Source organism: Eretmochelys imbricata, chromosome 13 (assembly GCF_965152235.1).
Source record: "Eretmochelys imbricata isolate rEreImb1 chromosome 13, rEreImb1.hap1, whole genome shotgun sequence".
Taxonomy (NCBI): Eukaryota; Metazoa; Chordata; order Testudines; family Cheloniidae; genus Eretmochelys; species Eretmochelys imbricata.
The window spans coordinates 29716890-29739074 of record NC_135584.1 but is presented as its reverse complement, the minus strand read 5'-3'; the positions used below and the strand labels follow the sequence as shown (position 1 = coordinate 29739074).

Sequence of the window (22185 nt, the reverse complement as noted above, 5' to 3'; positions counted from 1 at the left end):
GCCATGCCTCTCTGAGGTAAGGGTGCTGCTGCCAGCCTGAGACCCACAGGAAGAAGAATGAGCTGAAGCGATGGAGTTGGGGGTGAGGGAATGACAAAGAGGCAGAGCTGGGCCCACAGCTCAGTCAATTGCTCCTGCCTAGTTTGTTTTCCTTGCGTCTCTTTTCTTTTTCTGCCTGTTTTTGCCCCTTAGTGAATTGTCACCATGGTATATAGGAGGGTCAAATACATGGCAGAGGGGAAGGCTATTTGGGCCTTGTCTACATGGGAATAACTACTCTGGTATAATTTAGCTATTCTGGAATGACTCCTTTGTGGACACACAGTTCTAGAATAAAAGTGATACTCAACAAAGGAGTAATTATTCCAGAATCCTGGGGACTTTATCACAGAATAAAGGGTCCACACAGGGAACTATTCTGGATTATCTATTCCAGATGAGTTATTCCAGAACAGCTATGTTGATCAATTTCCCCATATAGACAAGCCCTTGCTTCTTGTCAGTAGAATTGACTTAACTCCAACATAAGCCACGTGCAGAATAAACCAGAAGCCACACACTACATTCTGAGCTGGTTCTCAGATAAAATACAGCATGTCCCCATGAGTGGTGAGAGCTGCTCTGTTGCTGACAGTCCCACTGAAAGTCCTCATCTCACACACTTTCTGATATAGCAGGCGTCAGAGGGGGAACCTGCCAGGGGGTACATTGGCAATGCAAGCGCTTTCTAACTTAACTAACCTTGACAGTGTCCTTTTAGCTGTACTGTCCAAGCGGTAAATTGATACCATCTCTCAGAGACTCAGACCACTTTTCCCATAGCTTCCTGACAAGGAGTTGTCAGAAGCATTTGCTGTTGTCATTTGGAGTTTCTTCCAGTTCCCTCGTTCTTTTGTTCTTCATCTCTATTCTGTTCTATTTCCTGCTTCTCTTGTAGCCTCCAGTTCAGGGGAAAAAATCTCTCCATCTTGCTCTGAGATGTATTAATAAAGCCATGCAGATGCCTCTGGTATGTCAGCTCAATCCCTATGAGTGTTTGCTTTGCTTTGGAAAGGCCACGTCCACAGTCCAAAATGTTCCCACCTGAACGTGATTGCAACCATAAAAAAGGGCAAGGGGCTGAGCTGAAGGCCTGCCCCCCTGTAATCTCACCATACCCAGTGGTCCAGGCCTGGCCCAGTCCAGGAGCTGCTGCTGGAAGAGTTAGCAGGTGGGAGAGTCTCTCTTATGGAAACACACACAGCATAATCCTCCCAAAAATGCAAACCCGTATGCACTGGGCTTCCCATCCAATTCAGTGTTTGCAGGATTGAGGCCTCACTTGCTGTCTTTTTCTGGTGCTGTTGGCCTCCTCTGTCACTTTCTGAGATGCTCTGCTGATGCCCTGTAAACTTAGGCCTGGTCTACACTTAAAGCTTATACTGGCTTATCTATGTCAATGAGGGATGTGAAAAACCACATCCCCTAGCAACGCCGCTGTGCTGACATCACCCCAGCATGGACATGGCTAGTCTGACAGAAGAGAGCTTCTGCCGGCACGTGTACAAGGGCGCGCCTTCGTCCCACACAGACCGCTCGGAGACTCTGCTTGTGAACTCCAGGTGTGGTTCACTTACAGCGTTCCCCCATCGCCTTTCCAGTGTTGGCCAGCACGCTGTCTATGATATATAGGATTCCGCAGCCCCTGAGACCACAGAGAGGAGAGGGAGGAAGTCTCTCTTGGCCTCCACGTGCTCAAGCTCTCTCCCCCTTTCCACTTCCTTCCCGTGTCTTCTACTCCCTGAACTAATGGGCTACTTAGGGTTCTAACTCGCTCCAGCCCATCCTAATCTGCCAGCGAGGCACCGCTCAGCCCCTCAAGGTTTGCTCGGGGTGATTTCATTGGGGACGCCGTGATCAGAGCGCAGCTACCGCTGCTGCTGCCCAGCACTCTCGCAGCACAGCGAGTGTCGTTCGGGGAGGTGTGCTCCCAGACCAGCGGAAATCCCCGTCTGGCGGCGCACGCTGTGTCTACCTGAGGGGGCGGTGACGTAGCCCCAGACTTGTCAGAAAAATGCCTTCACTTAAACAATAACAGCACAGGGGCGAGCTCACCCAGCCGCCCGCTGCTCCCCAGGGACGATTCAGCGCTGCGTCCTCCCTCACCCCATTCATCGCAGTGCACTAAGAACTACATAATTGACCTCCCCACCCATCGCCACGTGGGAAATTCAAAGCTTTCCTGGAACCGCTGAACACTCAGCTCAGGTCCACATGCAGTTATTACACCAATTTAACTATGCTGGTTACGGAGGTAATTTCCTACCCACTTGGTTATACTGCTACAACCCTTAGTGTAGACACTGTTATACCAGCATACAGTTACTTTAGTGCTTGTCTAGAAGTAAAAGGCTACAGCAGCACAGCTGCAATGCTTCAGTGTAGACACTATAAGCTGACGGGGGGCAGGAGGGTTGTTCGCATCCCTGAGCAATGTAGCTGGGTTGATCTAATTTTCTAGTGCAGACCAGCCCTTGTACATATATAGCGTAGTCCCCCACCCATATGGAAATAAGCTATACCGGTACAATGGCTGGTCTGCACTGAAAAGTTACATTGGCATAGCTAGGTCGGTCAGAGATGTGAGAAATTCAAACCCTGAGTGATGCCGTTGAGCCAGCCTAAGCCCTGGTGTAAACAGCACTGGTTCAGTGGAAGAATTCTTCCCTCAACCTAGCTATCACCTCTCGGGAAGGTAGATTAACTACAGCAACCAGAGAACCCCTCCAGTCACTGTGTAAGTATCTACATCAGAGGTGGGCAAACGACGGCCCGCGGGCCACATCTGGCCCATGGGACCGTCCTGCCCGGCCCTTGAGCTCCTGGCCAGGGAGCCTAGCCCCTGGCCCCTCCTCTGCTGTTCTCCTTCCCCTGCAGCCATGGCTTGCGCCCGCCCACCTCCCAGCCTTTCCAATAAGCCAGTCCTGCTGCTTTGAGCAGATGGTAAGGGGGCAGGGAGTGGGGGGGGTTAGACAAGGGGCAGTGGGTCCCCGGGGGCAGTCAGGGGATGGGGAGCAGGGGGCGGTTGGATGGGGCAGAGGTTTGAGGGCGGTCAGGGGACAGGGAGCAGGGGGCGGTTTGATAGACGTGGGAGTCCTGGGGGGCCTTTCAGGGGACAGGGAGCGGTTGGATGGGGCAAAGGTTCTGGGGGGACGGTCAGGGGATGGGGATCAGGGAGGGTTGGATAGGCGTGGGAGTCCCAAGGGGCGGGGCTGTGGATAGTGGTCGGGGCAGTCAGGGGATGGGGGGGTTGGATAGGGGGTGGGGTCCCAGGGGGGCGGTTAGGGGCAGGGAGTCCTGGGAGGGGGTGGTCAGGGAACAAGGAGCGGGGGGGTTGGATGGGTCGGGAGTTCTGAGGGGGGCAATCAGGGGGCGGGAAGTGGGAGGGGGCGGATAGGGACAGGGGCCAGCCTATTTGGGGAGACACAGCCTTCCCTACCTGGCCCTCCATACAGTTTTGCAACCCCGATGTGGCCCGTGGGCCAAAAAGTTTGCCCACCCATGTCTACACTGAAGCGCTGCAACGGTGCTGCTGTAGCATTTGAAGTCTAGACACAGCCTAAGCATCTCGATACCAAAAGAAGTGCATCCACACTGGGGGGTGGGGTCCAGCCACACCTACCCCAGTATAATTAAAGTGATACAACTTGCCAGCGCAGCTTCTTTCTGTTTTTTCTTCACAAAACCCAAGGAAATTAAAAGCCAAATAACCCCTACATTCATGTAACATTAAGGTAACGTATTTGCATAAACCCACAACATTGCATACACACAACATTAAGTTTACATATACATCTACACAGAAAGAGCAGGGAAACAAAAGTTAAGATTCTCATAACAACATTAACTCACCCAATCTGTATTATTTTTAGTTACAAGTGAGGTTATTAGCTGTGTACACAGCATGGGCAGCGTGGGTAACTTAAGGTCACTATGCAAACTTTTACCTGTACAATCCCTGTTTTTCTGAGGTTAAACTTTTAACCGTAATGTTGTATTACCACATCCTTTCCCCATTTCATTATTACTTTAGAGAGGAGTCAGAAGTTAAGGTGTTTTCCCAAGGCCATCCAGTGAGTCAGCAGCTCTCTGCCTTTTCTGGCTCCTAGCCCCAGGCTCTATCCTCTAGACTTGCAGTTCTCACACTGTGGCATGCAGGCAGCAGTCCCATGGTATGTGAGCTGGCTTACTAAAGTATGGTATCCGAATAGGAATCTATTACACCTACGCTGAGTAAAGGTGCCAAGGTAGGGTGCCAAGTACTAAGTTTTAGATGTGGTGTGCTAGGTCTCGAAGTCTGAGTGAGAACCACTCCCCTAGCCAATGCTGCCTCTCTACCTTTATTCTGTGACTGAGCTATTAATGGGCTTGGTGTATTGTTTTCTTCCCTAGTACTAGCCTACTTACACTGAACATCTGGCTCCACGGAGAAGTCTTATTTGCTGCCACTGATGGCAGTTGTGTGGCTGCCTGGGGCTTAGTTGCAGGGTGAAGTCTCAGGGTTCGCCAGGGATGCTGGCTGTGCTGACATAGCTGGCCCTGTTCAGAGATGTCTCATGGGAGCTGAAGCAACAGCTTTGGACATAGGCAGGTTCAATCGGCGTCCCTGCACACAGGGCTGGATAGACATGCAGGAACACTGAAGGACAATAACGCAATTACTCTGACTGCAATACAGAAAGTGACTGACAAGTGCGGCAACTCCAAGGGGGCTAACATTCTCTCCAGACCGGCCAGGCCATACTGGGCAATTCTTGATTCCAGACAGCTGACTGCCACGGTCTCTGACAAATTATCCTGTCCTGCTTACCATGCGGAACAGTTGCTAGATAGAAATCATACTGTCATGGGTCTTGGTGGAGAATTTCAGTTTGACAGATGTGCCACTCCAAAGTAAAAGGCAAAACAGAGAGCGAACAGAGGGGTATATATCCTGACAGCTCTTCACACTAGCTCTTCTTTCTGTGCTTCCCAATATCTCAGCTGCAAGCAGAAGAAGGATTTTCTGGAATTAGATTCACTGTTGAGACAGTTGCAGCTTTAAGGTGCAGTAAGTATTCAATGCAGGCACAGCAAATGCCACCCAGTGAAACAACAGGATATGTACTGCCCTGAAATTGACCAGCCAGGACAAGGCAAACTTTTCACAGTGGTGACAGTGAGCAGAAACAGTGTCCAGCAGTAGGTGGGAGGGCAAACCTGAGCAGGGGCTGGAGGGACGCATAAGGGTGCAGAGCTTGATGTTTAAGGAGTGAGGGACAAAGCAATGGCACTTGTTGGGGATCTAACTAATCCTTCCCCATGCAAACTCCCCAGGAATTGCAGACACTTGCAGAAAGTATTCACTGTACAGGCTGGATGGCCAGATCTCACTCTTTGTTCAGAGACAGTGTTTTGAATCACAAAGTGTCTCCAGGGGCCCAGGGACAGGGTGGGGTGTTCTGGCAAAACACCTGGAGTGCCAGAGACCAAGACCAGCAGTGCACACAATTAATGTTGCAACTCAGTGGGAGAGGCCCCATCAGCCTGCGCCCTAGCATGAGCAGCTGTGAGAGTCCCTTGGAGAACTTTACTGGATGAAATGCCACTTTTGGGTCAGGACCACAACCAGCCTGGTTCTTCTCAAGATCTGACTGCAGAGCTTCTGAATGAGGAAGGAGAGTTTTCTCTACTTCTGTGAGGATCCAACCATGCAGTATCAGGACAGGAGTTCTACTCCCCATGGAAAAGAGAATGGTGATTTCTCTGTAGAAGCTGTGGAGCCCGGGGTCTCTTCTGATCAGTTTGGGGCTGGGAAGCCCATGATAGGTGCTGTTGTGGTGGAGGTATGCGTGGCAATACATAGAGTGTTGCAGGGACATGTGTCAAGGCTATAAATGAGGGATTTCAACAGTTTTCTGTCCAAACAGTGGTTAACATGCCAAAATTCTCACTGGTATACAAGGCTAAAGCATTTTAAACACCCTGGGAGGGATTTCAAAAGTGTCCAGCATTGGCCTAACTCTGTTCCCATTGAAATCAATGGCAAAATACCCATTGACTTGAATGGGACCATAGATAGGCTGAAGCTGAACCCACATAAGACAAAGGTGATGCTGGTGGGCAGAGGAAAGAGTTTGCAGCCATGGTGCAGCCTCCTTTGGTTGAAGATGCTGGTGCACAGCCACAATTGGTCAATTCAGGATTGCTACTAGATTCCCCACTGATGTTAAGCTCTAACGTAGCAGCGTCCATGAGTAATGCTTTCTACCAACCCTGTTCAGCTAGGAGTCTGTCACATCCTCGCAGATGATGATCTGGTTTACTTTTTACCTCCAGTCTGGACTATAGCAATACAGAACACTGTACCGTGTCTCCTCATCAACATGGACCACGTCACATATCCCACCAGTCCTCTGCTCTCTACAATGGCTTCCCCTGGAATATCAAGTCAAGTTCAAGGTCTCAGTCCATATCTTGCAGGGGCTCCATGCCTGGGCCCAAGAGATCTAAAAGATCACATAAAGCTCCAGGATGTGGGCAGTGGTTGACAATGTTGCTCCTCAGGCAAAATGAAACTTTGTACCACAAAGATGAAGGAGCCAGACTTTCAAACTTTCTGCTATATGCCTAGTTAATGTGATCAGAGCAGCCCTGTTCATAACATTATTGTTTATTATACAGTAGAGGCCCAAAATGAGAATGGGGGACTATTGTGCCAGCTACTGTGCAAATGACAAACTAAATAGTCAAGACAGACAAACTGTGGGAGGGTAAACAAAGGCAGAGAGAGGTGAAGTGATTTGCCCTAGGTCAGTGTCAAAGCTGAGAACAGAACCAATGTCTTCTGACACCAAGTGCAGTGCCTGGACCACATTGTTTTTTCAAATGTTTGTTATGTGAAAGGCAATGTTGGCTCTCTCAAATACTGTGCAGTTAAAGGAAATTCCATTTATAGCATGAACTGTTTAAAAGACAAAACCAAGGCAGCAGATGAAACATGAAATGAAAGGGGCCTATTCAGAACCTATATTATTCAAGCCTATCCTAGTGGATGGGTTCATGGCACTGGGAAGCTTTTATAGAGAAAGATAAAACTTAACAACCCATGGGCAGGAAACCATAGCCAGCCTCCCTGCTCCTTGTGGCTCCTGGGAGATGATACTTCCACAACCCCAGCCTTCTCCTCTCTCTGGAAGGTGTGGTGCAAGCCTCTCATGCGCTTGTGAATTTGATTCTGATCTCACACTCTGTGCACTAGTGTAAAGACATTGATTTCAGTGGCTATACATTGCTAGAGTGAGCCCAGAATCCAGTCAAGGGTATTCCAGGACCATCTGTGAGCCTGGTTACAAAGCATGTCCCCAGGCCCACTGATGGGGGAGGGGGGCAAAGAGGGCAATTGTCCAGGGACCCAGGCGATTTAAAAGGGTCCAGAGGTCCCCAGACGCCCAGGTGGGCTGCAGGGTGCCTAGGTACGCAAAACTGCTCTGGGCCCTGCGCTTTGGAGGGATTCGTGACTTCTGCCCCGGCCCAACCCCCCAGGGACAGCCCTGGTGCCCGAAATTTCTGTCAGCGGACCTGCATCTCTCACCCTGCATCACACAAGAGCCATGAAGACCACATGGCTTACTCCTACCTTGTTAAAAGGCTCTCTGGGTATTTAAGGTGGCATCCCAGCCTTTTGTATACTCAAAGGTGTTTCAATCATCTTAATCATTATGGGAAAAATATTAAAAGTGTCAGGAAAATTCATCTCAAATCCCAATGAAGTCCCAGCTGGCTATAGTGCAGGCAAGAGTGATGTCACAAATTGTATTTGGAGGATCAGTCATTACACTTGAACTACTACATAGCAAAGAATACTCTTGGGAGCATTCTGCGCCAAAACATTAAAAATTCTGTGCCAAAAAATTTAAAATTCTGCAAAATTCTGAAAATTCAATTTCTTTTTTTATTTATTTGTTACAGACATACTGGTCAGCAGATATGTCTGTAACAATACAGACACACACAAAAATTCTCCCCAGGAGTAGAGAGTTAAAGAAGCCACTATGATAACTCAGTTCCTGTTTCTCTGCCCCCATTTCTGTGGGGGAAAGAAAATTGTGCACGCACATTAATTTCTGCAAAATTATGCATTGAGCAGTGGCGCAGAATTCCCCCAGGAGTAAAAGAACCCGGTTCAGGTAATTGTCACGGAGAAACCAAAAGAATTTCCCTTCTATTATTATTTTTGTGTTTCAGGTGTATTACCTTGTTCTATGTTCACAATGCAATATAAGACACTTATATAAGAGATTGAATGAAAGACTGACCACATTCATTTCCAGGTTTCCTTTAAGTCAGTCTTCAAATATGCTACACTCATTGCAGAGCACTGATAACACAAGAGCACCTACATTTCACATTTTGAAGTCATGAAAGGGCATCAGCCTAATGGTTTCCAAATAATTAAGGACAACTCTATTACTCCTGTGCAGTAGCTTGGTTGGGGATGAGACCTCCAATTTTAGAAATTAAAGTCACCAGCTTTCTTTATGGGATTTTAGCCAAGAGGATTGTTGAAGGTAGGTGGTGTCAAGCCCACCCAGAGCCGGTGAGGGTGCTATTAACTATGAGTATAATAATGCAATGAAAATGGACTTTACCCAAGTAAAAAAGAAAAGGAGTACTTGTGGCACCTTAGAGACTAACAAATTTATTTTTAGTCTCTAAGGTTCCACAAGGACTCCTTTTCTTTTTGCGAATACAGACTAACAGGGCTGCTACTCTGAAACCTGTCACTTTACACAAGTAGTTCTCTCTCCCTAGACAGGCCTCGGGATGCCATGGAGGGAGCTGGGATCTAGAGCACCTCCCCTCCCAGGCCATCTCCACAACTGACTTCCTGAGCCCCTGGCCATGTCACTTTAGTTCCCTGAGCCTCTGCTCCCTGCCCCTGCCATGGGGATCCTGAAGTTGGTCTGACTGCAGAGCTTTGGAGCTCAGTTGTTACTGTCTGAGAGCGCTATGAGGATTGTGCAGCCAGCCCCCTGATCGATGTGGGGTGTCAATAGAGGAAGTGATGGCAGTGGGGTCCTGCTGGAGGTCACTGTCCTCAGCAGAGGGGGGGGGGGAGAGCACACGCACAGCTCCACCTCCTGCGTTGCTCTGCTGTAAACCCTGCTCCCCCACAGTGATGAGCTAAGTGCTCAAGGGCAATGTGGGGGGGGGGGGTGAGTCTGGAGTCCCGCTCGGGCACTGTTCCGGGGGGAGAAGCACAGATAACCCTGCGCAGTGACGAGGGCGCTGGGGGTACAGTAGACAGTAACACTGGGGGGACTGGGGGTTACCCTGCGTGGTGACATGGGGGCGGGGGTACGCCGGCCAGTGACACAGGGGGGTGGGGTACCCTGGGCAGGGACACTGGGGGGCGGGTACCTGGGGCAGGGACACTGGGGGGCGGGGTACTCTGTGCAGCGCCCTGAAGGGATGAGTCCCGCGGCGGCACTGCGCCGGGGGGAGAAAACTCCGGGGGGGGGGGCGGCTAAGCGCTCCCGGGCGGAGGCTTCCCGGCCCGGGCTCCCCTGGCGCGTTGGGCCAGGGGGGCGGCTCCGGGGGCGGGCCCTGCCGGCCAAACCCGCCCGCCCGCCTCACACCCCGGGCGGCTCGGCGCGGTGCGCTCCTCGCTCAGTGTCCTGCCCGCTGCCCGGCAGGAGGATGGCGCTGCCGGCCGAGCGCGACAGGCTGTTCCGGGCGCCGCCGAGCCTGGTGCTGGAGGCCCACGTGCCCAGCCTGGCCGCCTACCGGGAGCGCTACCGCCGCTCGGTGGAGGAGCCGCAGGGTGAGTGCCGGGGCGGGGCCAGGCCTGCCTGGGCACGGAGCCCCGGCCCCGCTGTGCCCGGCCGCTCCCCGGGCTGGGGCGCGACCCCGCTGCCCTGCCGGGAGCCCTGGAGCCCGGCCCGAGGGGCCCGAAGCGGGGCAGGAGCCGGAGCCGCGGTTCCGGCTCCCCGCCCCCGGCCGCTGCCCGCCCCGGGCCTGTAGGCGCGGCGCAAAGCCCTGCGTGCGGCGGGGGTCCGCACCGAGGCGAGGGCGGGTCGTTCCGCCGGACCCTCCCGCCCGGCGTGGGGCTGCCCCGGGTGCCCGTCGGGCTGTGCTGCCTGAACCAGAGCAGAGCCTCCGGTAGGCTTAACCAGCGCTTCCTCCGGAGCCAAAGCGGTGCGGGGCTCCTGCCGAGTTTTTACTTTCGTGACTGACAGAGGTGCTGGGGCGCGGCCCTGGCACAAACTAAGGCCTGGACTTGATGTGCTATTCATGCACCGATGCCCCTCAGAGCAGGGCTTCCTGTGCCGGGGCCTTCCGCCCTGTGTTTACTTAGGGGAACCCTGCTGTAAAGCCAGACTGTGGTTTCTAAAACTGAAACCCGTTCTCTGTTCGTTACCTCAGATCCTCCTCCTCTGAGCTTCATACAGCTGGGCACTGCCAGCGTGGGGAGGAAGGGAACGGCACCGCCTCTGTAACGCTCTTCAGCCACAGGTCTGGGCTTCGCGCAGGCGGCTGAGCTGCCTCTGTTAAAGGAGGAGGATCTGAGGTGCAGAGGCTCTTACTTCCCCGGCAGCAGGCACGTTGCTAGCAGTGCTGCTGGAAAAGGAACTTGGGTCTGTGGATGCAGTCCCATGCCTAAGCCACTGCCCAGTGGTGCTGCCCAAGGGCTGTCTTATGCAGTGTGAGGAAGCAAAACTGCTTGAGAGTGATCTTTCTGTGACTGGTTGGAAAGGAGAATGTGCCAGAATGCTGGTGACCTCTACCACGGTCTACCCCTTGCCTTGCCTTTCTACCTCTCCCTAAAACGAGCCTTATCTTTGTGGGCGGGAAAAAATATAATGATCGTAGTATTTCTGCAGTGCCCACTGTGCACTAGATCTTTTTCAAACAGGAAGGCACAGTTCCTAGTCTAAGGAGTTCACCAGCTGGGCAGATTTATGGTGTGTGAGCATCTAATATCCATTTGTGTTCACAAATATATTTAAATGCCTAAGTCACTCAGGAGTGACAATGGCACCCCAGAGGGTCTCTCTCCTGGAGGGTTGGGAATGAGGACAGGGTTGACATAAGCTCAGGAAGGATTTTCTGAATGTTAGACACAGTGTGGAGGAAAGCATGGACATTTGTGTTAGATGCTGACAAACATGCAGTGAGGTGGAAGGTCTGGGGAGGACAGGGAATGAGTCATGGGTGGCTGTGTAGAGGGGGCAGAGTTATACAGGGCTCTGAAGGTGGTAACAAGCTTGAATTTGATATAGTGAAGGAGGAGGAGAGCCACTGGAGGGATTGAAAGATGGGGGCAGGGGATTATTATGGTGGACACTGATCATGGGGGGAATTGTCTTACTAGCAGTATTTTGTATGGTTTGGCAGTGGGGAGGGACAAATACTGGTTTTGAGGAGGTCCTTTAGGAGGCATTTGCTAGCAGAAGTAGGCTGGCTGTTATTCACTGCCCACTGTCTCTGCATGCCATCTCTCCTATGCTCTGCTAGGGCACACCTCACAGATATCTCTCCGTTGTCCTCAGAGGTAATGCACTCGGTACATTTCCCAGGGCTGTCACTCTGTTTTGATACTCCCTTGTAATCAAATGCAAATTACTCTGTGCTTGCACAGTACAAGGAGGTGTAGAGTTTTTCATCAGAACTGTGCATGTTGTGTCAAACATTGCTCTTGGGTAAATGCCGGTGCTTCTAAACCTGTCAGTGAGTGTGGTGCCTTTGCTGTCCATATCTGCGATCATATTAACCAGTCCATATTATGGACATACAGTTAGTTTTCTAAAACCACAGGAAAAATGGTGATGTTCCCAGGAATTACTCTACATGACTCAAAGCATTTGAAGCTCAGAGTGGGCTAGTAGAAAAATCTGCTTCTTGAAAAAGGGGTGGGGTTTCGTTCTGGAAAGAATGGGCATGTTACACAATCTGCATGGTGTGAGGACACAGTTGGAGACAGATCTCTTGAACATTAGAAGAAATTGCAAAGTTGAAATGTAACATTATCTCCAAATTTTGGAAGAAGGTAAAATGCTTTCATGTAGTTGAAGAATTGGTTGGTGGCAGATGCACCACCATGTCTTGTAATCTCAGTAGAACCAGTTTTGCATAAGAGTGAGTATTAGAAGGGGACTTGATGAGGGTGGTAAAGGCTGCTTTTAAAAGAAGCCTTAGCTCATGCAAACTTTCATTGCATGAAGTGTAGCAGGTTTCAAGCCTCCACTGAATTTAACCCTATTTCTATTTCTAGGAAGGACCACTGAATTTTTTCTTCAGATGTTAAATGTGTCTTTATCCATTTTTGTCACTTAAGGTTTGACTGTGTTACTTTTGCAGAATTCTGGGATGACATTGCTAAGGAATTTTACTGGAGGAACCAACACTCTGGACCCTTTCTGAAGTACAACTTTGATGTGACAAAAGGGAAAATCTTTATTGAATGGATGAAAGGGGCTACGACCAACATCTGCTACAACCTGTTGGATAGAAATGTCAATGAAAAGAAACTTGGGGACAAAATTGCTTTTTACTGGTAATGTTCTGCTTTTATTATAATATAGAAGTGTCTGCATGTAATCCTGGAGAAGTGATTCTCAACCTGTGGTCCGTGGGCCCCTGGGGATCTGCAGACTGTCTAAGGGGTCCGCGAAAGGTGACTATGAAAATAAAGTTTCAGATCCCAGAAAAGGCATTCCGTTTTTCTGATCAATCAGAAATATGTGAATGTCCCCTCTTACAGGTCAAAACCCGGAAGTGTTGTCGTTACTGTAGAAGTCTACAGTTTAGCGCCCTTTCTCACGTTGCATCAAATGCCGTGCCAAGCACGTGCAACATTTATAGTTTAATTCTGTTCGGTCAGTTTTCAGTCTAAGACATCTATGGTAGGGGTCCGCAGACCACAGGTTGAATTTCCAAAGGGGTCTGCACCTCCATTCAAAATTTTTTAGGTGTCTGCAAATGAAAAAAGGTTGAAAACCATGGTCCTAGAGTAAAGCATATAACTGATACTGACCTCTGTTAAGGTACATGTTAAAACATAATGATCTGAGAGGTAAATGACGGGGAGACTCTGCTCTTTCCATAGTTATGATTAGAGTTAGCTTCCCATTAGAAGCTGGCTGTGAAACCTTCTTTAACTTCTTCAAAGCTCCAGGGTATCTACATGCAAAAACATGATGTGGCGAGATCCCCTACAACACATTTTAACTTTCTTTGCTGGCTTGTCAGAATTCCAAAATGGCTTGGCCTAGAATTGAGCATGTATTCTAGGAAGCTTGCAGTCAGCAGATGCAGATTTTCTAAATAATGTAAAAGCTATGCTGAGAAGATGGTGCATTGCTAGAGTCCTTGTGGTCTAGATGAGTAAGTGCTGGGGTGGTAGGCAGGACCTCCCACGTCTTAGTCCCACCTCAGTCACTGGCTGATAGCACCTACGTACCCTTATGAAGCAGGTAAATATCACTTTACAGATGAGGAAACTGAGGGTCAGATATAAACTTCTGCAAAGTCACAAAACAAATCAGTGTCAGAACAAGGGTGAAACCCACCTCCTAGCTCCAATCTTGTGCCGTTTGGGCAAGGCTGCAGGCTCAAGGTGAAAAAATCTGAATTTCGTGTGGAAAGCAAAGTAATGCATGGATATGTCAGTGCTGTTGAGTCCATGTGCCTTTCATACATTCTTGTTGAAGCATTGCGTGTTTTGCTTTTAGCCACAGACAAAACAATTCATTGAGGAAAAGTCTGAAAGTTTAGGCCAGTAACAGTTCTGAAAACACTTTCTGTAGAGTTATTTACACCTGGAATTCCCATCCTGAACCAAAAGAGCAATTGCTAGAAAACCTGGAGATTTGGTGCTAAGGTGCCATGTTGAAGAATACTCACTATCAGTGACTCCCAAAATGTAATAGTAGTTAGGCTACCTTACTCATCTTGAAGGGGTCTCATGCTGCTGTATCACTTGAACCAGACCGCATCTCTTTACATTGTATGTTCCCATGACTCCTGGTTTCTTTAGGGTTACATGCAGTCCACTGAAAAACATATACTTGGTTATAATATACAAAAGTGGGCATGGTCATTCCACACTGCCTTTCAAAGGGACACATGCCTCCAAGTACAAAGATATCAAACATTCAGCTCCCGCACCAACAGATATGAACCTTTTAAGCATAGAGTTCTCAATTGTGGGGCTTATGTGGTAAGAACCAATGGTAGTATGGAAGGAAGCTGTACAGTGTAGCGCTGTAGTCAGAATGGTACAACCCTCTAGACTGGATGCATTCATATGAGTATATTGGACCACGTCCACACTAGGGGTTCTTTGCCAGTGCAAGTATAGTGATCCTAGTGTGGACATAGCTTATACTGGCCAAAGCTGTGCTTTTACTGGTATAGCTTATTTCATACAGTCCCTGAGCAAAACAAGCTATACTGGTAAAAACACAATTCTGTTGGTATAATTATGTCCTCACTAGGGGCTTCTGCTGGCATAGCTATGTCAATTGGGGAATCACACCTCTTCATACCGACTGACGCGTCAATGCTGGCAGAAGTCTGTAGTGTAGACATGGCCCCAATAAAAAGGTACTTTAATACTGTCATAACTATTTCTGTATGGGGAGGAGACTGGTATAAGTCACCTTTATACCAATATAACCGTATCCACACGAAAGCTTTAACCAATGTAACTTCAGAAAAAAAAAAAATCCCACCCCCTAAGAAATAGTTATACTGGTAAATTTTTATTAGTATAGACAGGCCTACATGTTGGTGAATAAATATTTTTCACCAACATACATACTGAATAAATTCTGCAGCTTTTCTTAATTTAAGATGACTCTTTAAATTCCTTATGAAAACTATTGTAAACTCATTCAGGTGAAAAGAAAACGAGTACTTGTGGCACCTTAGAGACTAACCAATTTATTTGAGCAGGTAAAAGTACACATCTTACAAACTGTGTGGCAGGTTGGCGAGCGGGCCAGGATTTCTATATGCGTGTGCATGCTTTGTTCATTCAGGCTGGGCATTCCGAGTTCATATAAACCTGCACGTAGAAGGTTCTGACAGGCCGTCAGCAGCCTACGATGTCAGTCTTCAGTAAGGGTAGAAAAAGTTGTTTGCCTGAAGTTCTTTGGATTAGATTTGACAGGCTTTGTAAGAGTGTCTGACACACTCGGAGAAATCCACAGTGGATGTCAGAGATGTAAATACTGGTTCTGGACATCTTGTAGCACTGTTGTGGTGGTGGTAAAATAAATTTTAGTAGCACACAAGGGTCATAAATTAATATATTGTGGGAGAAATCTTTGTCTTGCCTATGAACATTCTAAAGCTGGCATGACTTCCTTGTTCTGAAGCTGGTGTTAGAATGTCTGTAGCTATACAATGTGCATGCCGCGGTTACTCCTGGGGGGATCCTGCACCAAAAAATAAAAAATTCTGCACACAATATTTTAAAATTCTGCATATTTTATTTGTCAAAATAACACAATATAATCACGCTGGTTTCAATTATTTTGGTAAATTATTTCAAGATACCTGTCAGCAAGTATGTCTATAACAATACAGATAAAAAATAGATTCAATAAATGATTTTTGACAATTAGATTCCTCACTAAGTATATTAATACAGAACTCTCATTAATCATTCTTTTAAACTACAATGCAGAAATGTATTTCATGCACCCCATAGAAGCAGTATAAAGTCTTGGGGGAGTCAGTGGTAATTGAGGCGCTGAGGGAGAGGGAAGGAGCCTGGGGGTGAACTTGGAGGGTTGTTGGGTGTGGGTGGGAGAAGTATGGAACAGGGTTTTTTGGGGTGGGGGGTTGTTAGGGAATTGGGGAGCTTCCCCCGTGCAGATGCTAGCTGACCCCTAGCCTGTCCCATTTAGTTAGGCATATCTGCCACTGTTCCCATATGTCCCACCGCCATCCCCTCCACTCCCATCCCCATGTGGCCCTGCAACCCCACTCCCATTCAGCCCCCGCCCCAGAATTCCCCTCCACTAGCCGTTCTGAACCCCAGTCTATGTGACCCCTGAGCAGCTCCATGTGTATTTCTGTCTGTCTGTCTTCCCGCCCCTCTGTGCCCGCCCCCCATATCCTGTGCCTCCTCACCTGGCCCTGCGGGCAGGGTTCTGTGAGGAATGCAGGCTCTCCTTCCTCACCATGGCTGGCTGCCACGGTCAGTGAGCCAGTTGACCTCCGTTCTGGTGCCACAGCAGCATCTGGTGGGCGAAAGGTGTAACTGTAGTGCCTCACTGGCAGCATGTATTTTGTGAGGAGAAAAAAAATCTGCAGGGAAACATGAATTCTGTGCATGCGCAGTGGTGCAGAATTTCCCCAAGAGTAAGTAGTATAAGGAACATAAGGCACATGTGGCTATGGACTTGAGGAAAATATGGCACAGTAGCTATGGAGTGGACCTTTAGGAAGCCTGTAACCAGGGGTTGTAAGTGTCAGAGGGTGAGCATTGTACATTGGGAACATGCACACAACTTAAAGTACTTATAGCTCCCCCAGAATTAATTATAACTATTCCCTCCACCCCCACATTAGTAAAAAGCACTCAGCCATCTCTGCAATACAAATGTTGGAGTTTAGATCCAAGTATTTTTGAGCTATGACATGCCAAAAAGACATTGAGAAACTCTTCTGAAAGTCAAGACAGCTCTTCTAGGGCAGGAGTTCCCAAAATGTGGTCCACGGCCCAAAGGTTGGCTGCAACACAGTCCTGCATGGTCCGCCATGGGCAGAGTTGGGTGGTATGGTGGGGCATTGCCCCCCAAACTATATATGTTGGTGGAGTGGTGGCCGGTGACGGTCTCTGCCAAGAGCCAGAGGAGCCCAGTGCCCCTGGAAGGCGAAATGGAGGCGGAGGGTCAATAGAAGGGGCCGGCCCTGAGAGGTGGTGGCTCCCATGGCAGCTGAAGGAGGCAGGAGGGTTCGTGGCCAGCCCCGCTCCCTAGCTGCTACATCCAGTGATGTGTGGCTCTCAGCCCCACGGTCCCACCAGGGATCAAGGATTGGTGGTGGATGATTGGGACCATCAAGGTAACAGGCGGGCGCGACCCAAGTGCCTGTCTCTGCTTAGCACTGGCGGCCCCCAAGCCCTTCCCTCGTTCCCAGGCAGGGGGGTGCCTGTCAGGCGCGCCGGGGGGGTAACTGAGGTAGGGCTGCCAGGTGACCAGCTTAAGGCACTCAACAGGCTGCTGAGGTGGAGTGTGTTGGCGGGGACTGGCTGTGGCACCTGCCTGCACGCTTCACCCTCTCACTGGCCCCAGTCCCTGCTGAGGCAAGGGGCCATGCATGCCCCAGGGTGCCCCTCTCCCTGACGGATGCATGTTAATAGTGGGCCGCGGTGCCTATTGCAGTTGCACAGGTGGGCCTCAGGGGAAAAAAGTTTGAGAACCCCATTCTAGGGAATCCCTAGATCGGGAAATACCTTGACTAATTCCCCTCAAACTTGCCATCAATCTCCTCTCTTGGGAGGGCTCTTGTCAGGCTAATTTGGAGGCAGGTGGTTAAATTTTGGCAAAGTTAGGTGGGAGAGAATTCAAGATTATGATGGAATATAGGTCACCAATTATGGGAGACTGACTAGCTCCAGAAGGTGATGCAGATAAATATGCTATGTGGTTTTTGTCCTTTCCGGAGAGGAGAAATTGGCAATGATGGTGTGTAATGCAGGGTCTGGTAATAAACACCTGGGAAGGGAATGCCAAAAGTTAGATCTTGGGCCTGATTTCCCTCCCACACCTGACTGAGAGTGACGTGCTTTGGATGCAGTGGCATTACTCCCAGTTTACACCGGCGTGAGAGAGAGGAGAATCATGCCCCGTTTCGTTAGTCAAAGGTTGCTGGTGGGGTGATATAGCTCTGTTAATTGTCACCAGGCCTCCCAGAGGGATCGTATGCAATTGACTAATTTTGAAATTTGTAATAGAAGACTATTGTAAAGTGGCCAGAGCTGCTGGGGGTGGGAATTGAAAGCCAGAGCAGAGTTGCAGGCTTGGTGGTATGTCAGGGTCGTAACCGCTGGCAGCAGTGTAACTGTTGCCCACGTGGGGTTGCTTTTTCATCACAAAGGTCAGCAGTTCTCTCTCTGATCTCTTGCCTCTACGTGCATGGTGCATATCACTTTTATTTCCTTTAATAGGACTCTCTTTGTCGATAACAGAACTCCAGCAGGAATAGAGGCAGCAGCCATCTTGAGTAAATGCAAGATGTTTTCAGTTTCTTCTCCTTGCAGATCATTCCTGGGCATCTCCTGCTGCCTGGGAACATTTGAAAATACTTTTATTTCCTGTCCCCTGCCACTTGTGATTCCTCTTTCTATGATTGGTGTTTCTGCAACAGCCTAAAAAGCAACAGAAAACCAGGAAATGTGCCCCAGATAACTCATTTGTCTGAAATAAAAGATCTTTGTCCTAAATGCAGCATTGCAGTTAGTTACCTGGTGCTGAGACTTCTTTGAGATCACGGGGTTATGTCACTGCCTCAGTAGTTTGAGGTGTTAAAAATAAATAAATAAAGCAGGCAGGAGAGTTAAAAGGCAAAACTTTGTAACCTAATACCACCCTGACCTCTAATTCCCAAGGTAGAAATGTGCCCTTCCAGGGATTGCCCACCTCTATTCCACTCTAGGGGGGTGCATACCCAGTGCACTATCTTGAGTACACTGGTGCACACGTGCCTGGAGTGGATTAAATAATGCAACACATCTTGAAGAATAACAGTTACAGAGTAGGTAAGTGACTGGGGTTTTTTTTTAAACCTTGGTCTGTGTGTAGGAGAACCTGTAGCATGTAACTTGGCCTCTTGGAGAGAGAGAGCCTGTCCATTGTACAGTTGCAGCCATTTGGGATTTAAGGGCCTCGGGATGTATTCAGGGAGAAGTGGGATTGGAGCACTAGGGGTTGCTGCACATGAGGACCAAGGGGCGCTGGCAGAGCAGTGAGGAGTGCCTAGGATTGGGGTGGCATTGGCATGCTGCTGGTTAGGTGGGACAGTGGCACAGCTCTGAGCGTTCTATGGCGCCTGCTGGCTCTGATCATTTTAAGAACGTCTTGGTTACTTGCTTTCTTGAGCACTAAATATGAATCATCATTTTTAAAAGGGGGAAGCAGAGACAGTAACAAATTCTGGCAGTTTTACTGCAGCTCTGTTAAAAAAAGAAAAAGAGGATATTACAATTAATGGGCTTGCCCAGTCTGAACCTGGGGTAAACATAAAATGCTATGTTAAGAAGGAGCAAATATTAGGATGAATTGTAGAGGGGAAAGTATCTGGTTGAGTCGCTACTGCTTTAGCTGATAACCAGAGTGTTTGGGCATTTATTCCAAAATTCTTCAAATAAATCTCTCTGAAAGGAAGAAAGCTTAGAAGTTTAGAAAGCTTAGGGTTTAGAAATGCAGTGCTGTAAAAACCAGACAGTGCTCCCTGACTGCTGCTAAGTGTTGTTAATAGGGACCAGGAGACTGGAGAGATTAGTTATTTAATACAGCCTGCCAATGTGGGACAGTAGATGACCTGCATGTGGACATATACATGATGGGAGGATTTGGGGTTTTCTGCACATTACAAAGTTCTCCAGAATCTATGCTTGAATTTAAACCAAGCATTTTGCCCAGTTGAGGGTCACACTGGCAAATTTTCAAGAGCATAGATTGGAACGTATTGCTGCTATCAACTTTCAGAGTTGGCAGAGTGGCCCCTGGAAACTACAAGCACATTGCATGCTGGTGACCATCTCCATCTGAGCAGCCTCATGCACAGCTTAGGATGGAGCTCTGCATGCAGTCTCCATAGGCTACCCCTCCATACTCAAGTGATGGCAGCTGTAGGTTGTGTTTTCACCATGCCTTACTCTTTAAAGTTTCTGACCTTTAAGGCTTCCAAATGCCTTCATACCATAAATGGCTGAGGAGCTTTTGCCTTTGCTTCTGGGCAGCCTGAGACATCAGCACACACCTCACCCGTCAGTGCCATTTGTGTATTATTTTTGAACCCCAATTATGGTAGCAGTCTCTCTGGCGCTAGCCCAAGGCAAGCATTGGGCCAGTGTTGCTGTAACATTGAGGGTGGATTTTCAGAAGCACTCTGCATTGACCCAGCTCTGTTTTCACTACAGGCTGTTGTAATGCTCCCATTGTCTTCAGTGGGGCAGAGTTAGGCCATTGCTGGGCCCCTTTGAAAATCCCACTCTGTCTCACTTTGGGCAGGTGATGACTGCAGGCTCCTTGATGCTCATCCTTCAGTTTAATAACTCTCTGATTTATCTTGTGCTCAACTGCTTGGCCTCTCTAAACATGGCTGTCTTGGTGCAGGCACAGCCCAGCTGATCTGATGCTCTTTAAGAGAAATAGTGCCACTTGGGAAATGGAGAAGGTAACGTTTGTGTACTTAGAGCTCTGTTGAAATAAATGGCGTCTCTTTCAGCCCACGTGTTTCACTGCCTATGATGTTCTAATGAGCTCAGCTGCTTTGGCCGGCTGGCCAGTACCGAACCGTTGTGTATAGCGCTGCTGTTTCATGTACCATGCTGTTGGTAGCCCCCTACAGTCCAGCCCTGTCAATCATTTCTGTGCTCTCCATCCTGCCAGAAACAACCAGCTAATGCACGTACCCAGAGTGGCTGGAATAAAGCTGTAAACAGTAAAATATAGCAGATATATTTGAATAACCCAGACGTTTGCTGCCCTTAAAAATGAGGGTAAAAGTGTGTTGTAGCCTAGTTGTGCAATTTGAGAGTTCCAGACTCCAGGGGATTGCTCTGAAACTCAGTGCAGCAGCAGTGCCAGCTTTTTCAGTGCACGAGTGACATTGCTTGACTCTTGCAAGAATACTGCCCTGCTTCACAGAGCTGTGGAGGGTGAACCCATTAGTGTGTGTGAGCTGCTGGATGCTTCATTGATGGGAGCCCCAGAAGCACCAAGACAGAGCTGGATATTAAAACATGAAGCAGAGAGAAGCCTTTATGTTGTGGATCAAACTTACCCATCATCTGGGTGGGGATGGTTTCTGCCAGTGACTCTTAATGACTGGCTGTCTTTTGAAGAGGCACAAAACAGGAAATAAGAAAAATCCTTCAAAATTTTCAGTCTATTGAGGGATCCTGGAAGAAAACCTGAAAAAATGACTAAATAGGCTCTGTCCAAGCAAATGCCCAGACAGAGAAAACAGGGCGTGAGAGAGAGTCTACTGAGAATGGGCGCAATCCTGGGGAGTCTCACAACATATCTCCAGCCCCAAGTCTACTAGTGTGGGGGTATCGAGATGGACATATTCATTGCCCAGTAGGCTTCCATAGCTCATCTGTCAAAAGGACAATTCCCAGGTGTTCTTACTGAAGAATGCTTCTGCACCATACTGAGGTGGAAGCCCTCAGTGCAGGAAACTTCCCAGAACTCAGAACTTTCTTGCCAGCCAGACTTTCCAGGTGCCCTAGTACATATTGCTAGCAAAGGAAGCCCACAAACTGCCTGACCCTAGGGGCAACCACAAATGTTTGTGGAGTGTCCTCGCGAGCATATAAACACTGACTTGAGTTAAAATCTAGTGTTGACAAACTCATGGGTGTGACTTGCCCAATGAGCCTGTCCTTAAAGTAAGGGAGTAGTGGAAAATTTGTAGTGTGTAACTGAAGTCAGAAGCTGGACTGAGAGAGCTTTAGCCATGTTGGGACACTGCATTTCAGCTGATTTCGCCCTTTGTCATTCAGCGGTGATGTGTGTCTTGTTCTGCAGAGAGGACTGATTTCGTGTCATACCTGCATCACAGCTGGGGCTGGTCTGAGGCGCTCGCTCTGGGTGCTTCAGCTCCTGGATACTGAGTAAAGCTAAATTAGTCTCAGTTTGGAAATGTTGAACTTTTTGTTCTTCTGTTTAGCAAAGGCCATTGAGAGCCTGGTGAGCTTCTCTGAGTGTTGTCTCCTAGCTGGTTAGCTGAAAGGCTCTCAGCGCTAGCAGTGGCAAGGTTGCACAAGGAGCTCTTCCCCAGGTTTGGCTCTGAGGCCCCACTGGTTAGTGTGCGTGTGCGTGTGTAAAATACAGTCGAATGGCTTCTCAGCTCTGTTTGGATGTGGTAAAGGTGGGGAACCTTCTCATTCGGTTTGGATATTTATTTAAAAAGCACAAA

General features: G+C 48.7%; 1 protein-coding gene across 3 annotated transcripts in view; it reads left to right on the top strand.

Moving 5' to 3' along the window:
* Positions 1–9666: 9666 nt before the first annotated feature.
* Positions 9667–22185, top strand: part of ACSS2 (acyl-CoA synthetase short chain family member 2) — a 78529-nt gene continuing 66010 nt past the window's right edge. For 2 of the 3 annotated variants that reach the window (XM_077831832.1, XM_077831831.1), the window contains exons 1-2: positions 9667–9844; positions 12382–12577. In XM_077831832.1, coding sequence (XP_077687958.1) covers positions 9721–9844; positions 12382–12577 — 320 coding nt within the window. In that variant the 5' untranslated portion in view covers positions 9667–9720. Of the gene's footprint in view, positions 9845–10062; positions 10183–12381; positions 12578–22185 lie in introns of those variants that run through there. The other variant, XM_077831833.1, reaches the window with a different exon arrangement.